The sequence below is a fragment of the Cyrtonyx montezumae genome, unplaced genomic scaffold (genome assembly GCF_038088225.1).
Source record: "Cyrtonyx montezumae isolate F1298 unplaced genomic scaffold, pur_monq_1.0 scaffold_10, whole genome shotgun sequence".
NCBI lineage: Eukaryota > Metazoa > Chordata > Aves > Galliformes > Odontophoridae > Cyrtonyx > Cyrtonyx montezumae.
The window spans coordinates 20,615,610-20,641,191 of record NW_027071826.1 but is presented as its reverse complement, the minus strand read 5'-3'; the positions used below and the strand labels follow the sequence as shown (position 1 = coordinate 20,641,191).

At 43.9% G+C, this 25,582-nt stretch overlaps 1 protein-coding gene across 5 annotated transcripts in view; it reads left to right on the top strand.

Moving 5' to 3' along the window:
* The first annotated feature begins 5,939 nt into the window (after positions 1-5,939).
* The window catches only part of GPATCH2L (G-patch domain containing 2 like), a 34,098-nt gene continuing 14,455 nt past the window's right edge, over positions 5,940-25,582 (top strand). The window contains exons 1-8 of one of the 5 annotated variants that reach the window (XM_065752132.1): positions 5,940-5,983; positions 6,930-7,591; positions 13,633-13,697; positions 16,976-17,152; positions 17,512-17,591; positions 19,501-19,568; positions 20,254-20,401; positions 22,598-22,683. In XM_065752132.1, the coding sequence (XP_065608204.1) occupies positions 6,942-7,591; positions 13,633-13,697; positions 16,976-17,152; positions 17,512-17,591; positions 19,501-19,568; positions 20,254-20,401; positions 22,598-22,683 (1,274 nt within the window). In that variant the 5' untranslated portion in view covers positions 5,940-5,983; positions 6,930-6,941. Of the gene's footprint in view, positions 5,984-6,892; positions 7,592-13,632; positions 13,698-16,975; positions 17,153-17,511; positions 17,592-19,500; positions 19,569-20,253; positions 20,402-22,597; positions 22,684-23,756; positions 23,815-25,582 lie in introns of those variants that run through there. The other 4 variants (XM_065752138.1, XM_065752148.1, XM_065752158.1 and 1 more) reach the window with 4 other exon arrangements.

The following is a 25,582-nucleotide window of genomic DNA, read 5'->3' as shown; positions in this document are numbered from 1 at the left end:
GTGCCCCTGTCAGTGGGTCAGAGGCCACTGTTGTTAAACCAGAAACTGCATGGGGACAGGCAGCCATATGTAAGATCCAGGACTATTACAGTCCTGCAGTAGCCAGTGATCTATGGGGAAATGAAGGCAATTACCCCATAAAATAAATATTATTTACAATACTGTAAAGAAGCTGGCCCTCTTATACACCAGGTTCCCCACACCTGGCTCCATTTACCTCTGCTCCTTCTTTCTCCACCATGCAAGGTAGCACTGATAGACCAGAGAAGATCCAACTGACTAACTCTGAGTAACAGATGCATGTTTAAAAGTACAAAATTCATTTATTTCTGGTAAATGCAAAAACCTCTTCCATTCATTGTGTGGAAGCAAAATCTTCTGGTTTCATGCAGAGATGCTGTGAGCAAATGACAAACCCTAAAAGCCAGCCCACAGTCAACAACATTCCAGGGGCTGTTTGACACAGCTGAAGGTAAAAATGTAAGGTTTGCATACTGGCCAGCTCTCATTTCTGTGTTAATTCAAGTTCAGAGATAGAAAGTTCTTTTAGACCCATCCCTGTAGTCTACTTGGATCACTGCATTGAGGTCTGTCACAGGGCAGGTCATTCCTGATTATTGGGACTAAATGAACACCAAAAACATTACTCAGAGGAACATAAATGTGGGCTTCAGCTCATCCTCCCTCAAAGACACTTAAGAAACAGGGCATGTTATGGAAATAGCAGCTGATGTGTGTAGAACAGTAAGCAGAGGATGAGCTTGAACTCCTGCACTGAAGTTCATGGGTTCTTCTCAAGACATTTGTTCATTTCCCCCAGCATCTTCCACTGTTGCCAACCTGCTGCTCCTCAGTGAGGTCGTGGAGCCACCTATCCTAGCAACAGTAACATTCATCCCTTTTTCCTTGTATTTGGGAATACTAAAATATTTGTAATGGGGCGGTGGCATATCCAGCTACGCCGGAAGGGATGAGCTCTACTAGAAGGCAAAATACTTGTGTGACCTTTACCAGCAGGGGCCCTGTGGTGAACTATTAGGAAAAGAAGCTAGTCACTATAAGCACATGGGATGTAGCAGCACTGTCTTCACTAGCCATGTTCTTATGGCTGGTTCTGTTCAGTGGTTATAGACACGTGCATGTGTCCACAGCCTGGATGGCAGCCTCCTCCCTTCCTTGCTATCTCCATCCTGCTTTTGTCACCACACTGCCATTGCTGAGCCAGCCTGGCAGCAGTCGTCTCACGCAGATGTCCCTAGTGATGGTCCGGACTGCCAGAGGCACAGACATAGGCCTGGCCAGCTGCTGGGAGGAGACACCAGAGAGGATCTTGCCCTGTGCAGAGCCTTCCACTTACAGTTCCTTTCTATTTTCAAGTACTGTTCAAACGCAGACAGTGTTGGCTGTTGGGAAACTGTTTTTTTAAGGTGCCTGCAGGAATGCTCCTACAAGACAACTAGACACAGTTCACTGGTTACAAGGAGACATTGGCTTTTTCACGAAGAGATCGAGAAGGCCTCTCTAGCTGGCCCAAGTTTACCTGGTCCTGGTAAAGGCCTGCTCTGTGAGCCAGGGCATGGCCCACCAAATCCAAACTGACCACCCAAGACTTTCCAGTGGGCAACTCGCAGCTCAACAGCCAAAGTCTTGAGAAACTCCTTCCGGGTGGTGGGGTGGGAGGGAGACGTGGCGGCACGGCCTTGTCCACCGTGCACTTCTTCGCTCCCTCCCTTTCTGCCCTGTCCTTTCTCAATACCCAGGAAAGATTAACTCCTCTCCGTGCGCCAGAGAAAGTTATTATCATTAATGAAGAATTAAAAGGGAGCGATTAATAAAGGGCCCTTATCTGGCAGCGAGGAGGAGGCTGGACAATGGAAGGAAGATGGAAAAAATGAAAAACAATAAATATGAAGCGTAAAAGGAGGCGAGCACTGCTCCCACTTGTTAGATCGCAGCTGCATCTCCTGAGGGGGGAAGGCTCCAAATTGCTAATTACTGCCTCTGAAAAGACCTCGCTCTGATATGTTTTCTGCTGAAAGGTTCCCATTAATGAAGCAGCGATGATGCTGTTTCCCTTTGACTTGCCTTCAATTCCCTCTCTGAGCTTCCTCCCAAGCCGGGAACAATGAGGCCCTGGGAGCTGGCGGCTCCCACAGGCCTCGCAGAGACTGGGCCGGGGGCAGCTGAGTGAGGGGAGCCGCGCCGGCTGTGAAATATGGAGGGGGGAGATAAGGCAAAGACAGAGGAAAGAGGCTCACTCCCAGGAGCCCAGGGAAAATTTGCAGTTATTATGAAGGAGATGAGACAGATTAAAAGCCCTTGTGTTCTGCACTGCCCTTTTATTTAGTGGCTTCATCTCCAAGATGAAAGAAGTTGGAAATGACTTTCTCCGCATTTTGCTGCAAGAAGCTTCACGGCACATTTTTTGACTTTATTCCTCCCTTTGTCTCTTGTCCCCTTTCTGTCTCTCTCTTTTTCCTTTTAACCCCTGGAAGCTTTTGCTGAGAAGCACCATGGGACCGCGCAGAGTGTTTGCTGGGGTACAGCAACGACCCCTTTACTCTTCCTGTCCTACCAGGCTGTCCCTCTTCCTGCGCAGGCTGGGGGGTGAGCTGGGCAAAGCAGCAGCAATGACGTGCTGTGAGCATCCTGCAGACCTTCCCTTGCTGCTCACCTCAGGAACATCCTTCGCCAGCAGTTATCTCCTCTCCCATCTCAAGTCCCAGCAACAGTTTAGTGCCAGTGACCACAGACTCTGGGCAGGAGAAGGACATCTGCATGTGCAAAGCCCAGGAAAGGCTTGTAATCCACTCAGGATGCGAATGCTGAAAGTTTTGCATCCCTACAGCTTTTCACAAGCAAAAATTAGTGCTGAGAAAAATAGGCCAGTCCCTGTTGTCCGTGCAGGAAAACTGCAAACTACAGAGAGATCGAATAATTCACCAGGGATGAGGGACGAAGTTGAACTTAGGCAAGGATTCAAAATTTATAGTCACTGTTCCACTTCAGAGTGGACTTTGTGAGACAGAACAAAATACCATAAACAGCTCAAAACCAGATTGCCCCTTCTTCCCCAATATATCTCACCAATTCCTACTGACAGTTTTTTCCCTGTACACATCAGTGCCCTATTTTGGCACCATTTTAGTTTTTGTGACTCCTGCAAAAGGCAGAAGCAATTCTGTTACCTTCAGCGCTCTCCCAGAAGAATATCCCTCACCTCTCCCAGATTGGGAAAAGGGCTGCTGACATCTCTTGGAATTTAGTTTGAAACGCTGAAACTTGCAAAAATACTGACAGGTGTTCTAAAATTTATACGATTCATAAAACTGCTTGTTGACCAACAGAACAGCAGAGAGCTTTTTGGGAAAATGAATGGAAAAGAAGAGAAATGAGAGTGGGCATCTGCTGCTGTCTGCATGGGATGCGTGAGCCCAGGAACTCTTTTACACAGCTGTTTGTCTAATGTGTTATCGTGCCCAGAACTACAGCCAGCACAGAGCTTAAATGAAGAGGTAAGAAGCTCTGAAGTGGATGTTTACAGAATAACCTTCCCACCAGGGGAGTTTTCTGTAACCCAGACATTTTGTAGCTGTTTTATGTCCTGAAGCATGGAACAAGATTGCAGCGGTAAAATAGGATTAGATTTTAGGATCTGAGAGTAAAAAGAAAACCTCAGTACTGAAAATAGGAAACTAAATGCTGCAGTCGATAGAATGAGGCACTACAATGGAAGGGGTTAAGAAGACAAAAGGACGGACAAGTACAGATGAATTGGTGCAGAGAAAGTAACTGAACTGAAGTCAGATGAGAGAAAAATGTTCTACCAAATGACTGTTTTTCTTCTTTTAGTATTTCTTTTCCACAGAAATTTCTCAGACAACTAAAAGGTAATGAAAATGTTAAAATTACAGCTCAGAATAAAATAAAGGTCGAGTTGGAGAAGCGGCATGGAGGAATCCTGGAGAAGCTGAATGATGATCGTCTCAGAGGGTGTAGGAATCAGCCACAAACTGAAGGATTCTCTTATGGTTATTCTGAAGTACCTTGACAAACTGGGGGGAGCAGGGAGGAAGTCATGATCTTGGCACTTATCACCCTTTCAGTATAACTTCTGTTCCTGGCCTCATAAAGGAGTAAATAGAGGCAGAAAAAAAAAGGTAAAGAAGCAAAGGATAATAGATCTATGAGCAATGGGCAGCAGTGTAGATTTATAGAGGACAAATCATATCAGACAAACCTGATTACTTTCTCTGATTTAATTTACAAAATTAGCAAATGAAGAGAATGCCATGTACATAATATATCTGGGCTTCAACAAATCCTTTCATATACTGCCTTGTAAAATATGACTTGAAAAATGAACTAATATTGTCTTGAATTTGAATGCTGACACACGGATTAATTAAACAGAAAGATGGGAAACAAAAGGGAATGCTGAGGAAAATGGAACTTGGGTCACACTTGGCTTTACTCTGATGGCCACTGGTGATCTATAAATTGGGGAGATGATAGGAACATGCTGTGACAGAAGGAAGGAGGTGCAGATTTAAAGACGGGAACTGCACAGAGAGGTTTATCGTAGAAAATAACAAAACTGAGTTCCATCCAGATACACAAATTCAGTGTATATCCGGATATACAAATTCAGATACACAAATTCAGTATGAAATGGAGTTTTGGTACCTAGTGTACCGATTGCCTGCATCTTACAATTAAAAAGAAAAAAAAAATCAAGCAGCAAGAGGATTAGCACATGGCAAGAGCTGGGAACATGCAGCTTCTATTAGCAGCTAATGGTCTGTGGAGACATGGGCTGGGACTCCGACGATGAGATCTACCAATGCACAAATCTTCAAAAAATCAATCAGAAACACCAGCCTATAGTAGGGCGTATGGTACTTCCATTCACAAGCAGGCCAGAGGTCAGATAAGCCAGGGACTGATATTTCCATAAATAAGAACTTCATAAACCAATGGCAAGTGATAACATACACCCACTAAATCAAGGGATGCCTGTGAGCCCAGCGTCAGGAGGGGCACCAGGCCTGGTTTCTGCTGACACTGGAGCTGTGAAGTGATCTCTGGGGTGAAATAAACACAGGCAAGATATTCATCTGGGGAAAGCGTGGTTGTGGTTTTGGTGATATTAAACCTCAGCAGTGAGTCCTGCAGTGACAGGGCCTCGTGGACAACTCTCCTGCCCAATATGGCACTGCATGGAGGCACCTCATGTCCATCACCAGCCAGGGTCTGATCCAAGGAACGGAACACATCCCCTACGAGGGCAGGCTGAGAGAGCTGGGGTTGTTCAGCATGGGAAGAGACGGCTGCAGGGAGACCTTGGAGAGGCCTTTCAGTACAACGGGGGCTATAGGAAAGAAGGGGACAGTCTGTTTAGCAGGGTCTGTGGTGATAGGAAAAGGGGATATTGTTTCAAATCAGAGCAGGGGAGAGATTTAGATTGAGTGTAAGGAGGAAGTTTACAATATAGGTAGGGAAACACCGGAACAGGCTACGCAGGGATGCTGTGGATGCCCCATCCCTGGAGACAGTCCAGGTCAGGCTGGGTGGGGCTCTCAGCACCGTGACCGAGCTGTAGGTGTCCCTGCTCATTGCACGGAGTTGGAGCAGATGGCCTTTAAGGGGTCCCTTCCAACTCCAACGGTTCCGAGACTCAATGACTATATGAAAAGGCTCAAGGGGTGGACTCCTGAAAGGTTAAGCCGGCTGACGCGGCTATCCCGCACTGTGACGCCTATCCGAGCGTCTCTCCTCACTAAGTAACGGTCTGTAGCGGCTTCTAACAGCCCGCAGCATCCCTCGGGCACGGCCGGGCACGGCTCCCTCAACCCGCCGAGCACCCCGCAGCCGGGCCAGCCCCCGGCGCCGGGCCCGCCCCTCGGCGAGGAGGGCGGGGAGGAAGTGGCCCGGGAAGGCCGGAAGCGGCGCTGCGAGGGGCTGGCGGAGCGGGCGCTGCCCGGTGAGTGGGGTCGGGTGCCGCGGCCCGGCGTCGGGGCCGCGGTGGGGTGCCGGCGCTCGGCCGGCGGGGCTCGGGCCGCCCCTCCCGGTCCGGCCTCGGAGCGCTGTGCCGGGCTGCCCTGCGAGGCCGGGGGTTGCCCGGCGGTGGGTGGGAGTGCGCCGGCTTCTCCTCGGAGCGGGAGAGGCGTTACGGTGCGGCCTTCCGGGCGCCTGGACCGAGCGGGAGGCCCTACGGCAGCCTGTGCCGCTCCGGGACGGGGCTGCGGGTGTTCCTGGGAGAGGTGGCCGAGCACGAGACCCTGAAGGGCTGGAGATGGGTGGCCCGGCGCGGAGGTCACGGGCAGTGTCGGAGCTCGGCCGAGCCCTTAGCATGGGCTCGCTGGCAGTCCGGAGGTGGGAGGGCTGGGGGCTTTGTCCCGAGCAGCTGGGTTATGCACGCTGTTGTAAGGAGCGTGGGCCCAGTGTATCTTGTTTTGCTGCTGAATTGATACTGATTTGCAGCTCTTTTGCTTTTTGTTTTGCACTCAGCTTTACTGCCTGTGTACTTTTTGGAAGACTTCGATCTGCTTGTTGCAGTTGCTGACCTTTCTCTGTTGCTTATAGTAACTAACACAGGCGTATCAAGTCACAAACTAGTTGCAGGCTCTCCTACACTTAAGATGTGTAATGGAACACATTCCTCCCAAGCAGAAGATGGAAATGTAAGGCCTTGTCAGACACAGAGCACTTGACCCAAATGCTATAGTAGTGATGGTTCTGCCACCATGGTTAGAAGTGGGATTTAACTCCTGCAAAAAGGAGTGAATATTGGCCCAAGAAACAGCAGTTGTATTGTATTGTTTCACCCAGGCAACTCAAACTAAGTGTGTAACTCAGCCGTAGTCTGCTGTAGTCTGATGATGTGTTTGTGACAGCAAGCAGTTCTAATTGTTTTCTGTCATTTTTAGTAGGCACTGCCAATGGATGAACTAGTGCATGACTTGGCCTCAGCCTTGGAGCAGACTTCAGAGCAAAACAAGCTGGATGAGCTATGGGAAGAGATGGCCCTAAGCCCACGGCAGCAGCGACGCCAGCTTCGCAAGAGACGGGGTCGCAAACGACGCTCGGACTTCACACATCAGGCAGAGCATGCCTGCTGCTACAGCGAGGCCTCAGAGTCAAGTTTGGATGAAGCTGTGAAGGATTGCCGTGAGATGCTGACAGCCAATTTCAGTGACTCTGATGACATGGCAGCGATCAAACGCCATCCAGCTCTCAGTGCCACCCTGAGGAGCAAGCAGCATTCGTGGCATGAGTCAGACTCCTTTACAGAGAATGCGCCCTGCCGGCCTCTCAGGCGCCGCCGGAAGGTCAAACGTGTGACATCAGAGGTGGCTGCCAGTCTCCAGCAAAAGCTCAGGGTTTCAGAGTGGAACTATGAGAGGGGCTGCAGGTTCAAGTCAGCAAAGAAACAACGTCTTTCACGCTGGAAGGAAAATGCCCCCTGGACGTCATCCAGTCGTGGCCTTTGTGAATCAGGAGAGAACAGGCCTCCTCAGGGAAGGAAGGAGCGGATGGAGTGTGAAGCTGATGAACAGAAGCAGGGCTCAGATGAAAATATGTCTGATTGGTGAGGTCTCCGTTTCTTCCCTATGCTGGAGCTAGATGGCTGCCTTGCTTGCAGCTGCTTGTAAATTCTTGCTTATAGAAGTTCTTTCCTAACTTATTCAGTGCTTTTCTCTTTTTTGAGGAGGGAAAATCTTTCAGCTACTTTAAAATTTAGATTTTTTTTCTCCATCAGTCTTTTCCTGTCAGTACCATAGTGATAACCCGGATGTTATCCTTGAAAAAATAGCAAGTTATTATGTTTCTGGCTTATATTACGCAAACAGCCCTTTGAAAATTCTGTGGCCCTTCTGTTGTGGGATTCTCATGGCCTGGGATTTGGCAGGTGAACCCACTGTTGGTACTTGAGTTGTCTGATTGATATGATCAGTTCTCAATTTCTTGTTTTCAGAATTTACCTTAAGTAGTAATAGATAATTGGTCAGATCATGAGTGGTAGCCCTCTGTGCAGTACTGTATGAGCCTCAGTCAAAACATCTTTGCAGTTCTACATCTCTGCTATGGATTTAGAATAAGGCTAGCTGTGGCAGGAAAGTAGTGAGAAGATAAAGAAGTGGAGGAAAATGAAATATTTACAGGGTAAGTCTGTATGAACTGTGAAGTAATGCTTATATTTGTGTCCAGTTTGAAGAACTCTGATGACCTAGTGGCACAATCTTGTACAGGAGATGAAAATGAGAAGTGTAAATATCAGTCTAAATTTGAGCATCACTCCTGAGAAGTTTTTCCTTTGAGTTTGGTTTTTTATTCTCTCCATAGAAGGTTTAGGGTTATAAAACTCCTTCTTTACAAGTAGATTTTTCAGATTAGAAGAGAAACAACTGCTGAGAGTCAAATGGAATTGCTGTTGTAAGAAATGGCATACGGAAAGGAAATAGGGACTATAATTGTTTAAGAAGCAGGAGACATTCAATACAAAACTGCTTTTTTTTTTTTTAATAACTCTGCTGTGGGACGTTTTGGTGGTAAAGTTTTTTATGTATCCAATAGGGAGATGTGGAGGGTAGATTTTCCCGGAGCTGATAAGCATTACAGCCCAGGTGGAACATCTGTCTCAAAGTCCTGATACTGCTGACTGCTGGAAGCAGTAGGAATGTACTGAGGAGATGGTCAATCCACATTTGTTACAATCTCATACTCTTTTCTCAAGTATCCACTAAAATGACCCTAGTGGAGACAGTGAAGTAAAGTTATTTGCTGCAGTGTTATTGTTGGTGTGTTTGGGTTCATTTAGGTGTTCTGGCTGTCTAGTTACTGTCGTTTCTCTGTGGACAGGTGGCACACACTTCCTGAGGGCTTGGTGAAAAATAGCTGGAAGTGCAGACTCCTCAAAGGTACTTTCCATGAGGCTGTGAAAAGAATAGGCTGTAGTACATCCTCGCTGTCCTGATCCTGGAGATCACCAGTGCATTTTTTATTGAGCCGGCATTGTAGCTAACTATTAAGAGGATGGAAGAAGAAAAAAAAGTGATCTCTTTATTTTTTTTCCTGTGTTGAAAAGTGGTTCTATTTAGGTTAAGAAATGTGTGCAGAGTGGTCCTTTTCAAGATGCTGGTGAATGCCTTTCTGGTATGAGTTGCTAAAAACTCTTATCTTTCCAGTGCTGTGTTCTGGCAGTCCAGAAAAGGAAATGTGCTGAGTAGCCCCTGAATATTGCATGTCGCTGGTGATGGACTGAGAGGTGCCCTTACTTGATGTGGCAGTGATGGACAGGTTGAGGTTCTTTTTCTACCAGTCAGAGTCTGTTCCATCACGTCAAACTTGAACTTAAACCAGCAGGCTTTCATCCAGCCATTATTTGTGCCAGAATTTAAAAGAGCAAATAAATAGCTTTGTTACTTGAGGACCATGCTGAGGATATCACTTTGTTCTGTCTCAGTTGTACCTTGCTCTCAAGCTAACTATTGTGCGTCTGCATCAAATGCTGTTTGCCTTCCTCTGCCAAGTCTTTGAGATTCTCTTTAGAGATCCAGAGGTCAGAATGTTTGACCTCTCCAACACCACATGTGTGATCTGTGCTGTGATTCACTTGAGAGGGTCAAAGTTGGAGAGAGAAACACAATCCTCTTTGCTACAGCCTATCGCTTGCAGCATTGAGGGATCACACTTGGTCTCTGCTGCTCTTGATACAGCTTGCAGTACCTGGAACCAGTCCATTGTGATCTTAGTGATATATGGAGCAACTTGATACTGTATTGGTTCCATTTCTGTTCACAGAATCACAATTGCTTAGGTTGGAAAAGACCTTCAAGATCATCAAGTCCAACCGTCCACTTAACACTGTAATTCCGCTACTAAACCTTGTCATTTCCACGTCCATGCATCTCTTAAATATCTCCAGGGATGGCAGCTTTGTCACCTCTTTGGACAGCCCTGTTTCAATGTCTAGCTACCCCTCCCATAAAGAAATTCCCCTGATAGCCACTCTGAACTTCCCCTGGTGCAGTTGGAGGCCATTTCATTTTTATGTTATATCGAACAAATCTCCTTAAATGATGAAATACTCAGCATTTTCTCTGCTTTCAAGAGAGCTCCTTGTCTTTAAGTCAGATCAAAAGCCTACTGTATTCAGTAAATAAACAATTCACTGAGAAAGCTTTGGAAATGTAGATTTAATGTGCAGTTTGCTTGTAGACATGTATGTGGTCTATGTGAAATGAAATATTTGAAATTGACAAATTTCAGCGTACACTGTGAGAAGGAAAAGTGTGCAAGGAGCATATGTTTCTAAGTTGGGTAATGACATGGCTCAAAGATTGATACATAAATAATTGTGAAAACACGAAGCAAGTGGTTTTAGCTTAAATAGTTCATCTGCATGCTTGTACAAAGGTGACAGTTAACTGCTAAGGTTGCTTCAGGTAATGATCCCTTCTCTCTCCTCTAATGCTCTGAGATTCCCTGCAGCCACGATAATGCAAAGGGAAATCATATATTGAGTGCTGAAGCTACTGTTGTTGGTCTAAGCTGAGCACTCTTGGAGTGATCTGGGTTTGGCTTGAAGGCAAACCATGGTCATGACTTGTCTGACAAATCAGTTTGAATGATGGGCTTTGAACGATGTGAGAGCTGTGTGGTTCATCCGATCCACTCTCAAGTGCCGTAACTTCACTGTTTTGAACTGGTCATTACCCTCACCTGCTGGCTCTGTGTGACTTCACTGGTTTGTTGCTGATGTGTTTTGGCCTGGAAGTGTTGCCAATGCTGCTCAAGTTGGAAGAGAGCTGTTTTCCTGATGGCCTGCAGTGGCAGTCGAGAGCCTGGCTAAGCTGATGAATTGGAACCCAGTCTCTCAGTAAAGGAAAGATTTCTCTCTTGTAAGGCAAATGACAAAGACAGAGTGTTCAGCTTCCCCTCCTCCTCCAGCCCAGCCTGACCTTCTGCAGCCCCTCGGTGCCTCTTGTTTTCTTATTTTTATAGAAAATCAATATCCCTCCTGACACAAACAATAGCTCAGGAGAAAGAATAAATGGGGTAAACCTGAGATCTCTGTCCATCACCTCTCACTTTAACTCTCCCAAACTATTTAATTATAAGCATCCTTTGCTCCAGGTGTTTGCAACAGTGAAATTGCTAAATGAGGACCATTTTAACCAAAGATTGGGTGATCAATAACACTCTATAGCAGTAGGTTGTCGGATCAATAGGATTCATTATTTCATGGTTAAGGTAAGTAGCCTCCTTTGCAAGTGGAGGTCATTAATCAGTGCTTACTGGACCTGTAGAAAGGCCTGTGGAGGAGTCGAGTTTGTGTTCAGCCCTGAAGTGTAAAATGGTAAAGAGGGTGAGTGGGATCCATGAAAGTTGATTCAGGTAAGGCAGTGGCAATAATGTGTATCTGTAAGGAGCAAAAGAGCTATCAGTATGACAGAATGCTTAAAGTACAGTTAATATGATTTGGAATCTTGCATAACACTTCTTTTCTCTGGCACCTTTTACTGGTAATGTTAACACCCATATGAATCAGTCACTCAATCCTTGCATCTGCTGCTCATAAGGACTATTAATTCAGGCTTTCGAAAGGGAAAGCAGACACACTAAGATTTGCCCAGGGTCATACAGTGAGTTGGTAGGAGAGCTAGGAATGAAACTAATGGCTTGTGGTTATCAGTCCTTGGCCTAATTGCTTAGTTGTATATGTGGGAGGGTAAATGGATGGCCAAACTGTGTAATGGAGTGAGTTGGAATTTGATATTAACTTACATCCTGAAATGTGGGAATGATATACAGACCATTCATCCCTAAAAATCGGTGACCTTTGTACAGTGATGAAGGTGCAGAGTTTGTAGATATCCAGCATGATGAGTTGATTTGGCTGTACTCGAGAATGTATTTTCAAAGAGTAATAATATGCTTCAAACATTTTAATAACATTTAAATCATAAAATAACATAATAAAAAATAAAATGTAATAACATAATAGAACAGAAGAAGCTTAATTATGTTCCTGCATTTGTTTGGGGTGATGCTTCCTACATTCATTCATCCTTTTGCTTTGTGAATTGAGGGATTTTCTGTTGATACTGGTGTCATTATGACTCCAGTGTCCCTGGAGGAGGCTAGAGAGCTTTCTAACAATGCTTCCAGTCGGAGGTTGATTCTAGTTCTGACTTACGTGATATTCATAGCTCCTACGAGACTTTAGTGCTAAGGGAGTGGCCAGTAAGTAGTTACTCCTTGTTCTGGTATTTCTCAGCTAAATTGGAGGAACTATTACCTGAAGTGCAATTCAGCCTGGAAAGCCTGCTGTATCCTGGACAGCATCAAAAGAGGGGTGGCAGCAGGTTGAGGCTGCTCTGCCCTTGTGAGGCCTCATCTTGAGTACTGCATCCAGGTTTTGGGGCCCTTGCATGAGAAAAATGAGGAGCTGTTAGAGTGGGTCCAGAGAAGGGCTGCAAAGATGACCAAAGGGCTGGAGCACCTTTCCTATGAAGAAAGGTTGAAGGAGCTGAGCTTGTTCAGCCCAGAGAGGGCTCCAGGGAGACCTCGTTGTAGCCTTCCAGTACTTAAGGGAGCTTGCAAGCACAAGGGGAACCGATTTTTTTCTCAGTCTGGTAGTAATAGTACAAGGGGGAATGGCTTTAAACTAAAAGAGGAGAGATTTAGGTAGGGGAAAGCTCTTTATTATATAGAGGGCGGTGAAGTGCTGGAGCAGGCTGCTCAGAGAAGCTGTGGGTGCCTCTCATCCCTGGAGACACTCAAGCACAGGTTGATGGGACCCTGAGCAGTCTGATCTGGTGGGGGGCAGCCCTGCCCATGGCACAGGGTTGGGGCAGGGTGGGCTTTGATGTCCCCTCCGACCTAAGCCATTCTATGAAGTGTCTGAGGACTGATCTAATATCAGCAGTAGAGTTGTTGGATGCTTGGGACTGACTTGAGCATGTTTTTCTGCTGTGAATATTCATCCAATGTTACAGTCAATCAACACATTAATTTTTAGTTTAATTCCTTGGTTCAGGAATTAAGTCTGTTGTAACTGCTTTAGCAAATGCAAAGTGCACGGTGCTGAGTGAGCTGAGGCAAGTCATGCTATGCTTTTTAGCCGGAGAGTTACAATGTACCTGCTGCTCTTCCCTGCCAAGAAAGTACAAGTTACTGTAGGTTGAAGGGAGGCTTACGTGTCTGGGTAACACATTTGAGAAAAAGGAATCTGAAGTACAGAACTTCAGAGGCTTTTCAGTATCTGTTGAGTGACCCAAGGGCAGTTAACTGCACTTAATTTCCTAGTGAGTATTCCAACAATGTCGTAGTTAGGTTATTAACTCTAGTACCCAAGGCAAATGCCACTGTATTAATTACTTTTTGGTACCTTAGAAGTAGACTAGATAGAAGATTCTGCTTTTTTCAAGTGGTGCAGGGTTGCTAGGATTTACCAGGGAGCTGTTAAGACCCATGTTTGAGTCAGCCATGTATATGAAATGCAGTGATATCCCATTTCTGTAAAATATGTAAAGCGTTGTGAGCTCAGAGAAACTACTAAAGTGTTTGTTTTGTGTTTGCTGCTGTTGTGACAATGTTTTTCTAATTTGTTTGTTTTTGTTCCAGTGACACCAGCAGTGTATGCAGCAGCAGTGATACCGGGCTATTCACCAACGATGAGGGCCGCCAAGGTAACAACTGTCCTGTGATTTTCCTCATGTTACAGGGAATATCCCTTGCCTCCTTTAAAAATAGATCTGAAGAAAGATATGAACTTGAAGCCAGACAGGGAAGAGAGTGTGGGGAAAAGTCCAGTGGCCAGGAGGTGCTGGAAGTTATCGAAATGATCTCGGGGCCATAAAGGTATGGCTTTGGTAGCTATACACTTTTGTATAACAGAATCATAGCGGTTGTAAGGGACCTCTTGAAGTCATCTGGACCAACCCCCTTCTGAAGCAGGCTCCCTGCAGTATGTTGCATGGAAAAGCATCCATGCGTGTCCTGAATGTCACCAGAGGAGGAGGCTCTACAACCTCTCTGGGCAGCCTCTTCCTGTTCTCTGTTGCCCTCACTGTAAAGCAGTGTTCTCATGTTCATATCAGATCTATAACATTTAGCATACTAGAAGAAAAATCAAAACAACTACCATTATGGCAGGGCCTAGAAATACAAGAGAAGTTTTAGAGCACTCCACAGTGAAGGAGTACTTTTAATGATCTATTTCTATAGATGTTTTAATTGTTGTCTACTTACTACTGAAGTCTGATCTGTTAGTCTTTCTCTCAATTGGAAGGAAGAAACAACTTCAAAATAATCGGTACTGACAGGTCATCTAAAGAACTGTGCTAAGGAGAGCCTTGCTCTTGTGTGTACTACTTGAGCCTAGTATCTTCAACATCTATTGTAGAAATGGTTTCTTAGGGCTTTTGGGGTGTGGAACAAATGGTGATTTTACTTACCAATGACAACAGTGTTCAGTTTATGGGAAATAAGGTGAAAAGAAGTGTGAAATCACTTGTAGTAGACACGGAAGCAATCAGAACTATTGCATTTGGAGCAGGTGGGGTATGACCCTGGAGACCTGTAAGTCTGTGCAGCTTGTGCTGGTGTGTATTCTGTCACATTTCAGAAGCTGTAATTTGGATGAGGTCTCTCCTGGGAATATGTGAGTGCTAAAGGAAGTAGAATCAGTAACTCGGTAGGAAATGCCTCTTCCACTTGTTACTGACCCAAATATCTGGATGTGAGGATGCTAGCAAATATGCATACATTGTTTCTGATTATATTAGGCTATCGGGTTGATCTGTTCTGACCTTAGATGGCTCTAACACTTTGCCAAGGGTAGGAATTTCAGAGATCAGCTTTGCCCTTTGCTGGGAGATAACTTTCCAGCATCCCGTTCTTCAAGAGCAGCAGAAATATAAATCTCCTGTCCCTTGTTTTTGCATTTAGCTGTGCTAGGGGAGCTGAAGTTGGTGAGCACTTACTTATTAGGTGATGGCATCACGTGTTGACTGAAGTGTTGAAACTTTAGCTCGTCACTTGAGACAATATTGGTGTAGGCTGTGTGCACATTTGCACATACGCATACCTGTAAGGGGTTTGCTGTCACCTATGCTTGTTCAAACCATTTATACTGTTACAGCTTTCTAACTAAGATGTTTTAGCTTAGGGTTGATAACTTCTTAGAAATTTTAGGGTTGATATAGTAATCTTTAGGGTTGATAACTTCTTAGAAATGTTAATGTTGTTGCATTTTCTAGTTAAATAAGGACCACCTTTCTGCCCTTCTATTAGACAATTTCTGGTCATAAAGAAGTAAACAATAAATGGCAGCTCCTCACTTCAGTGAGATGAAGAGAACACAAGAAACTCTTTTTCTGCGACAGATCACATTAAAAATAGTTTTCTAGTTGGTTCCGAACTGAATAATGGGAAATTTTAAATAGCAGCATCTTAAATTGAATAGAGCTTTCTTTCTCTTCTTCTGAGGTTATGTCATGTATTTGCTGTTGCTGATTCAATTAGTGAGTGGAGAATGATTCTCATTTATAATTTTATTGCAAGTTTTTGTTGAGTCACTCTCTCAAGCTGAAAGTTGAAGAGGTAGCAGCATACGATCCTCATTGTTAATGTTTGTCTTGTGGAAGTAGTGATTCAAGGTATGATATTGCACTGTGCTCATAGAGCCAAAAATTTGGGGATATCTTAGTATGAATTATGGTTACAAATGAATTAAAAAGAACTAGGCAACTTTACTTGTTTTTTGCTTACTGTAAGGTAGGTGGAGGTGTGTGTGTATATGTATTTATATATATGAATATAACTGTAATGCATCAGTTGATGAAGCATGCTTATCACAGAAATAAAGATCGGTTTCCCGAGCTATGGGATGAAATGTTCTGACTGTCCTAGCTGTTAATGTTTGCTGTTGGTTATGGGTGCTGCTTTTTCTGTTAGATGTAAGATTGCGAGTCTTACTAGGATGAACTTTTCTTCTTTTTGTAGGTAAAACTACAGCCACAGATAATGTGACTTGGTTAAGGGAGAAAGGAGAATAAGTGGGAATACCTGAGTCTTAATGATAGGCAAATGAGTTTTCCCTGAGTCAGGTGTGTTAGTAGTGTTTTAAGGCAAGGTGAAATATTTTGCAATTACACAATATTGTTTCTCAGTTGGGATACCAAAGAGCTCCTTTGTTATCTTTCCATTTTTTTCCTACGTTGCTCATGTGCAACTACTCCCAGGGGCTTTTGGGCCAGGCAGGTTGATGTCTAAGGCAGTTCGCTATTAAGACTGCAACTGTATTAATTACAGTGGCCACGCTTTATGGAGACCTTGGTAATGACTTCTGTTGCTGCTGCTCTACCTTTGCAGGGAAGATTGTAGTTCTGACAGGTATTAAGGAATTTTGATTGAGCCGTCCTCACAGCACGGTTAGAAATGATCACTTCAAGTGTAAGTACTAACTTGTTTTTTTCCTGTTAGCTGCTGTGTTAGGAGATCTATTTCATCAGTGAGTATGTTCCTTTTGCTTACCCAGTGAGCCTGCTGTCCTGTTGTGAAATCTTTCCTGTGGTTGCCTATAAAGTGTGCCAAATGATTGGCCTCTATTTCTGTCACAGTAATTACTTCAGAGAAAGAGATGTGCGTTAGACATCACACAGCATTGAACTAAGGTTGATGAGATGCGGCCACAACAGAGTGCTAAAGCTGCCCTAGGCAGGTCTATAAAGAAGGCTTTGTTCTATAGGGAAATTCTGTAGACTGAGCTGGATAATTTAAAGCATTTAGTGATATCCCATAGTTACTGCAAATGATTGAAATGGAATACAAATACAAGGTTCTCCAGGAAGGAATTCCTAATGAGACTTCAGCTGTCGTTCCACATCCAAAAATGCCTACCTGTATTACTCTGTGGGACAGTCACAGGGCACACTTTTTTCACAATTTCATTCTATTTATTTAGGAGATGATGAGCAGAGTGATTGGTTTTATGAAGGAGAATGTGTCCCAGGATTCACTGTCCCCAACCTTCTTCCCAAGTGGGGAGCTGACCACCGGTCTGAAGTGGAACGGATTGATTCGGGCCTGGACAAGCTCTCAGATTCCACATTTCTCTTGCCTTCACGACCAGCTCAAAGAGGTGATTTCCATAAGGGTGTTTGGGAACTTCTGATGTGATGGCAACAGTAAATTTCATTCGTAGGTGCTGCAATGTAAAATGACTTTGATGATCTAGTTTTTGTAATGATCCCGTTAAAAATAACTTCACTAGTAGAGAAGATACAGAAGTACTTATTATCCTTCAGAGTCCCTCTGTTTTGTTTGTGGCTTGGTTTTTGTTAAATGGAGTTTTTGATTTGTGAATAAAAAGACATATCTACTTCTTGCAGATTGAGAAACAGAGGCAGAAATACCGTTTTGACCACTGAACCAACTACTTTTCCTGGCTGTTTTGCCGGGAAGGATCTTCAATTTCCATGTGTTTGATTTTTTTTCCAGGATTTCACGCTCGCCTGAACCGCCTTCCAGGAGCTGCTGCCCGTTGTCTTCGAAAAGGTCGAAGGAGGCTTGTTGGCAAGGTATTCCCTTTTGCAAGATAGAACATCTGTATTTCCAGTGCTGATTAGTACTGGAGTACTATTCTAAGATTGTACTTGAATCCTTTCCTGCAGAAAGGGGGCACTGTGCATTTTCGTTTCATCAGTTCTTTCATTTGGTTAACTGCTTTGATTGTTGAAAGTTGATGGACTGACTGTAGATTTTAAGGCCGGTGTGGTAGGGCAGAGAGAGTTGGTTAGTGCTCAAATTGATATGAAAGGAGGTCTGGCAATGAATGATAGAAGAAGATTTAGTCAGAAGGTTGGGAAAAATGATGAGGCATGAGACTTTTTTTTATACCAGTAGCACCTACAAGGGCAGAGAGGTAACTCTAAGGTAAAAGAAGGTAGAATTTTAGGTACATGCAGTGTTACTCAAAGCCATTGATCAGGTTTTTTATTTGTAGGGCAAGCAGCAAACAAAATGCTAGTCCTGTTCTTAAAGGAATAAACAGTACTTGGCAGGTGCCTGTCTAAAAGAGGGAGGCACTTGATCTGGATCCTGGAGTGTGGACTGCAGTTGCCTACTATAAAATATGTTTATGAGGGTGAAGGTTATTGACTGTGTTAGGTTTTACTGGATGTGCTCTTGAATATACTGGCTCATATTCTTAGTTAGCTGGCTTTAGAGAGTTTGTTAACTTTGAGGAGCATCAGCTTTCTAGGTGAGTGTCATTTCTTCCTCCAAAGCTGTCACACTTGAAAGATCCTTGTTTGCCCCTTCTTTCTTCCACTCACCTTGCTTAGTTGTAACGGGGACTTAAAATATGACTCCTCAGCTGGCAAGAGACTGGCTTTGGGTAGATTCCTCAGGCCGCCTGCAAGTGCCTGGGTCTATTGGAAGCGCCTCTAATGATCCAAATGAGAAAGATAATATTTACTTGTTTAATTCATCTTCATCACCTTAAAGGGATCTTTGTCATTTGCAGCGGAGGTCACTGCTCCCCCTTCCCCATCTCTCTCTAAATTGTAATCATAAATAATGAGTTTCATTCAGAGCTCCCCGCCAGCGAGCTGCTAATTACCAAAAGTACGGCTTGTAATTTACACAGTAATAAACCGTAAATTTAAACATTACGGCACTTTAAGTTAATAATTTTCCTGCTGTAACAAATAGCCCATCTTTCACCCCTGCTGTTACTACTCCACCTAAACTTTGAATGTGTTTTGCCCATGTAAACTGGTAGAAACTGTGAAGAAACTGTGTTCTTTTATCCTCATTTTCAGGCGTTCCGCAATGCACATTTCTTTTCTGGGTCTAGTTGCTATGCAGATGTAAGCGGCTGCTGTGCTAGGTTGTGGTGTGTATTTGTACTCCGGTATCAAACAGATAACATAAGGCAGTGCCTCTCAGAGGAAAAAAATGTGCTTTCAGAGAGCCCTTTCTCTTGGGTTATACCTTTCCTTTAGCTGCTGGATGTCGTCATGCTAAATTGCTGTTTTCAGAAAGGGTGAGCTTTGTGTTTCAGTGGTACTTGATGAATCCCTTTCCCCTTTGGTTGGAGAGACTGGATCCAGTTTTGTGAGGAAGATTCTTTTTAGTAAAGTGTTGTAGTATTCTGTCTCTGAGCCTCCATGTGGCCCAGCACACACAGTGTAAATTGGTTCAATTTCCCTCATTCTTAACTGTGTCCTTCTGCTGTATGCTTTGTGCTGGTCCAGTCCTTGGTGCACCCCTGTGCAAGCAAATGTAGTCACTAAAATGATTAAAAAACAACAACACAAAAATAATAAAAACAAATGGTCTTTTGCCTCTAGTTGAGGTTCTATAAAGGAGAGGATGTTTAGTTGAGAGTGGGCTGGGAGAGCAGTGTTTGTTTTTACTAGCAGCAGCAAACTATGACTGCTCACTGCATGAGACTGCAACCTTTTACCTGTCTTTGTGTTTCAGGAGACCTCCATCAGCACTGTGGGCACGGAGAGGCTAGGTCATATTGTTGGTAATCCACGCCAGAAAGAGTAAGGCCTTTAACAGCTGTTGTGTATGGTTTTGGGAGGTGAGGAAGAACTTTGGGGTCCTCTTCCCTTGTGTTTCTGAATAAAGAGCTTTGTTGGTAATACAACACTTAAGAATGGAGTCACCTGCTGAGTGGGAGACAATTCTCGACTGACAGTTTCTCCATTTTCTTTTTTGTCATTGCTGACTCTCCTTTTGTAACTAGGCTGCCCCAGTATGTGGACACTGCTCAAATGCCCTTTTGGTTCCAGTCAGCTTTTTCTGACTGCAGAAATGGTGCTGATGAGGCAGTAGTGAATTTGCTTTCTCTTTCTTGTGTGTTTTATGTCTTTTTCCCAAATTGTGTTTTAAAATTAGAGTCAGCAATGGAAATAGATATAGTGCCTATCCTTGGCACCCTTCTCATGCCATTCTTGTTGGGCTATGATTAGGTAGAGGTAGCTCCTCTCCACTTTAACACAGTCGATCCATCCTTCACCAGCTGTCAGTACCCAGTTTTCTTTCCTGGATCTGGAGTTTGTTGTTTTTAATATGAGTCCTAGTGATGTTTAATCTCTCTCTTTCTCCCTCCATATTTGTTCTTCCTTTGCCCTTTTCTCCTCATCCCTGACCCTCTTTTTCCCCCTTGATGTTTGTTCCTTCCTTGGCATGGCTCCCACCTGTCCTTCCAACTCTGCCTCCTTCCAGTTTTTGGTTACCATCAATGGGGAAGAGAGATCGCAACCAGGTAAGCTGTCTATGCTCTATCTTTTTTTATTTTCTTGATTTTCTTCTCTCTAGAAAGAACAAAATGCTGGCTTCTGATTTCCCTCATGCCATGGCCTTTGCACATGAGGTAAGGTGGAATCATAGAATCCTTATAGCTGGAAGGGATCTTTAAATGTCATCTAGTCCAACTCTCCTGCAGTGAACAGGGACTTGCACAACTAGATCAGGTTGCCCAGGGCCTGATCCGGTCGTGCCTTGAAAGTCTCCAGGGACAGGGCCTCCACATCTCTGGGCAACCTGTTCCAGTAGCTCTGTCCCTTATCTTTTTGGTAACTGTTGTCTTTTGGGCTTTGAGTGCAACCCACGTCTCTGTCATTAGGTTGTCTGGATAGCTCAGGAACTCCTTTTGTTTGTCGTGGTGTTTCAGGTTAGCGTTGGCTTTCCTCTTCAACAGTTAGTGGGAGAGAGAATGACTCTTTTCTGGAAAAACTTTAGCCTTTACAAAATTCCATTAGAATTGGGACAGTTTTTCTCTTTTCAAATGCTTTATTTTGCCTTGTTTGTCTCAGGCTTCTACCCAGTAGTCTCATCTGCAGAGAAGCAGAAAAAAATAAAAATACAAAATTGTTATCTGACTGTAATTAAATAGCAGCTGTAAGAGGAAAAAAGAAAAAAGTGAATAACAGGAGAAATAGGCACTCTTTTAACTGACTGAAACTATGGTGTAGGCACTTCTACTATTTTGTATTCTTTCTTTGTAAGTTTTATATAGCTTCTGTGGTAGAGGGCTGTTTTATTTGTGATGTAAGACTTCAGGTTCCTGATAGCAGCAAGCGGAAAAGATCTTCCAGAGTTGTGCTGTAGTGGTGTTCCTAGCCATGCACTCTTCTGTTCTACTGGTAGTTGGCTTTTGGTTAGTGAACACTAGGACTGAGCATTGTTTTACCCTGAAGGTAACTATAATAAATACATGTATTGCAAGAAATTGTTTTCCAGTCTTTGTGCAAAGAAGTAATTTTATGGCCTTTGTGTAACTGCATTTCTTGTTGATGACAGCATTTCACATACCACTTTTATGTTGTTGAAGTGATAACTCAGTAAGCTTATAAATGACCGATATAAATTAGTTTTATTTTTCATAACTGAACTTGCTTTGGCTACAGAGAGGTATTGATGATTCTCCCCTCTGGTGAAGCTGCAGCATTATTTCATTGATGGTAAACTAATAGCCCAATTTAAGGAGGAGCTCACTGCTAACAGGAGCTTTGTAGTGCATAGTGCCTCTTTTCTGTCAGAAAGTTTGAAGGCAAAGGCCTAATACTGAATTCTAGGCTTCCATATAATGTTTATGACAACAATTGCTGCAGCTGTGGATTTTCCCTATTTAAAAATGCATCAGTAATCCTAGTAACATAAGAACAAGCTTTCTGGAAATTGGTCAAGCACTTTGCAAAACAGATGGAAATGAATCTCCTGCTTGTGGTGTGAATTACAAATAAAGAGGAGATGTTGAATGGAAGTGTAATGTGGGCACCCTACGGCAACTAGCGGCCTAAACCGTCTACTTGGATATTGAGCTAGGTTTGCTCTCTGCATTAATTCAGTAGATTGTTCCTTGTCTTTCCCATCCCTTAAAAAAATAGTGCTGCATTTTCTACAATAAGCTTTCAGAGGCTTGATGCGTTCAGGATTTGTCCGGGTATGTCATACAAAGGATGTAAGATTAGCCCAACCACACACAATTTCAGAAAATTGTTTTAAGCAGTTTACAAGTAAAGCTTGTAACTGAGAAGAGCAGCTCACTTCCTTGCTGTGGAATGAATTTTGAGCTCACTTTGAACTGAGCCTGGTGGAGCTGAGACTTTCAGAGATCTGTTTCAGTGACACATGAGAATATTGGGGAATATTGAGACTGTTGGGAAGTTCTATGCTTTCCATATTCGTAACACTAACTTTTCATTCTACAATATGAATGTGAACAATGGACCTTCACTAGAGGGAGGTAGATTTTTCTACTCTCGTGCAGCAGTAGAGCTATTAGAGTATGCTCTCAGTCAACCAGCATTTCTAATAATGCAAGTTGAAAAGTAAGTGTGCTTGTAGGGCTGTCTGGTGGGAGAAGGTGGTTTTGAGATTCACTGTTGCACCCTGTGCAAGCCTGTTGTCTGAACTGAGAGCCAGTTCTCATTTAGCCTCATCCCTTGGTGTATCAGAAAGGTGTTCTTATTCTGTATGAACAACTGCAGGAAATAGATCTGAGCAGCTGTATCTAGAGACTGTTTCTTTTAATGCTTTGCTTAAATAAAATCTCTTGACTTTCCAGTTCAATCCATTATCTCCTCTGTACTCTCTGGATGTGCTTGCTGATGCTTCCCACCGAAGATGCTCACCAGCACGCTGCACTGCCAGGTAACTCCCTTTCTCTGTTCTGTTGGGGTTTTCTTGCTTCCCACCCATGTGTATCTTCAGTAGTACTATGCAGTCTGAACAGTCATCACAGGCATGGAAGTTAATGCCCTTTTCCCTAAGAGACTCATGTTCAAACTTAGCATAGAACATACTGATGCAGATTATCTGTCACATGCAGTACCACAAGCACTTAGAGTGTATTGAAAACATCTATGGCAGATAGGCAGAACGTATTGTGTTTTTAGAAGCAAATGAAATCTGTTCTTCCTTGTGCAGTCAGCTGCTGCAATTCTGTTGCTGAGGTATGAATGGCATAAGATGAGAAGGAAAGTGCTGATAGACTAGTGTGAGCGACGTGCTGAGGCATTTTGGTATCCTGGAGCCTCTGCCCAGATTCAGAACTAGTCACCTAACTCAAATTAGGTGACCTCTAATGGCTTGGTATCTTTCTGTGTTCCTGTAGCTGGTCTGCCCAAATGCTGAGGTATATTTGAGCATGCATGGTTGGGGTTAACTTACTGTTCAGGCACCTTCTGCTGAATAATCCTAAATTAAATCCAGGAGTTGTCCTTTGAGGTGACTTCTGTTCTTGTGCTGCAGGTGACTATCTAAAGGTAAGGTGCCCTTGAGCTCTTTCACTGTACAAGAAATCAAAGTCCTGCCTTGGGACACAGTTCTGCTTACGTGCTTGTACCAAGGACCAAATCTGAAAGAACCGTCTGGACTTTCAGCTTCATGTTTTTTTTCCCCCTTGTTAATTAGCAAATAGAGCATGAAAAATGTACTGAGGTTGTATGTGTCTGAACGAAAGCTTGGCACCCACCCAGCAAAGCCTCTCCTCCCACTGGCTTCTGCAGGGAATTTTGTGATACCGCACCATGACCTCATGCTGCTGTAGACAGCACGCTAAAGCTGAGAAGGTGGGGGGGAGGGAAGTCAGCTCTTAAACATTCATCTGGATGAGAACAAAAATGATTTAGAAGATTGTGCATAAGAAATCGGTGCTTTTGCACCAGTCTGGGGATGTTTTGTGCCCGTGAAGCAAGAAGATTGATTGGTCCCTTCATTTGCAGTGAAGATAACCTTTCTTGTGCCTCAAGGGTTTCACTTGGTGCTACACAGAAGTTACAGGTGAGACCAGCTGTTTCCTGTTCATCCTCGAGAAAGGGGATCTTGACAGCTCCTGCTCACAAATTTGAATAGGGCCAAGTTTCTACCTTTATCATGATTAGTGAAGGCCTTTTCCAAAGGTATTTGTTGTGACATTTCTGAAGCTGGAGTGATCATCTTTGCTCATGTGATCATGTATTTACCCCGTGTATAGTCCAGCTATCCTGTGGATATAAGCTTAGTTCCTTCCTATGAAGAACAAGTGACTGGTATCCTGACACACGTAATCCTAATGCATTATTATTAAGTGTTGATATGGAAGTAGTTTGTCCCATTCCAGTGGTGAGTGTATTTTTAAGTGTCTGTTGTTCGACAAAGTAGCTTCTTATTATAGTGTGAAATGTGCTGAAGAATATGGGAGGAGGGAGTGCAAAACTATGGTAAGAATTTAAAAATGCTTTATGGTCTCATGTATGAACAAACTTTTTAGTGCAAGATGTTTATTTTATGTAAAGATGCTGCCAAGGGCATACAGGAAAATTGATTTCCTTCACAGGAACAATCTCTTGACAGGGGCTGTTCTTGAGATAACTCCCAGTTAACCTCTTCCTCTCTTTTCATGGATGGAGTCAGTTGGCATAGTTTGTTCTATAGAGTTCTATCAGCTTGTATCTAGTCCTGGAGCAGCTCTGCTACGAAATGCCCCAGAATAGGATGGGGAAGGCCAATGTGCCGGGAGTGATGTGAAATGTGTTAGAGAAGAACCTGTCTTGTTATGGATATACAGCTTGTTTCATCTCTTGCCCACTGTGCAATGGAAAATTACCTCTCTGTTGAGTTCCTTCTATCACATTTTGGTTGCAAAAGACCTTGTGGGGTAAATAACTCCCAAGGATGGTACTTCACAACGAAATAGTATAGATGATGGTATATTTTAAGTAGTTCTATATAGATAGGATACAAATAATACAAAAGAGAAGATGGCTCACCTTCAGGATGACAAGGCTCGCAGGGGACTCCACGTGGGAGGGATCTCCAAGAAGAGATCCTTCCCTGGTGGTGGTCAGCCCTTAAATGGGGTTTGGGAGAGGTGGAGCCAGGCTCCACCCCTTCCACTCACACAAGTATATCACCTTCACCTGTGCCCCCATGGCTGACTTGGTGCTCACCTCAGGTGACCAATCAGTGGCTCAGGCCGTGATTCAGCAGTTCCCATACAGACCTCTAAGATCACCTAGCCCATCCCCACATTCCCACTAACCAAATTTGTCCAGTGGAAGTATAACTTCCAGCTGGAATCTGTTCTTTACTATTGAAGTGTTTTCTTTGCTTCTGTGGTCAATTTTGGTGCACTTCATCTGGAAGTGCAGCACATGATTAGTCATGCAGTGCTTCGTTCAGGCAGAGCTGTTAGCCAAAGTCCTGAGCACAGATAGGGTGTTCAAGAAAGGCTATTCATTGTCAAGGAGGTTCTATGTGGAAGGTTCCTTGGGAAGTCTTATTTGAATGGCTGTGTGAATTGTACACTACCAAGATTACCTTTCTTGCTTTATATCTGTGATGAGAAGAGATTCATTCAAAGTGTGTGCATAGCACAGGGAATTTCACACCCATCAATAGAAGCAGTTTTGTGTGTGTGGTGACTGTTATCATTAGCGGTATAATTTTATTTTGTGAAGCGAGGAGAGTTTCCTGCTTTCTTGCAGTCCTCCCAAGGGACAACTGGTGTATTAATTTGCTGTATTGCCTCCTGGCTGTTCCCAGGCTGTTTTTCCTCTTCATCATGGAA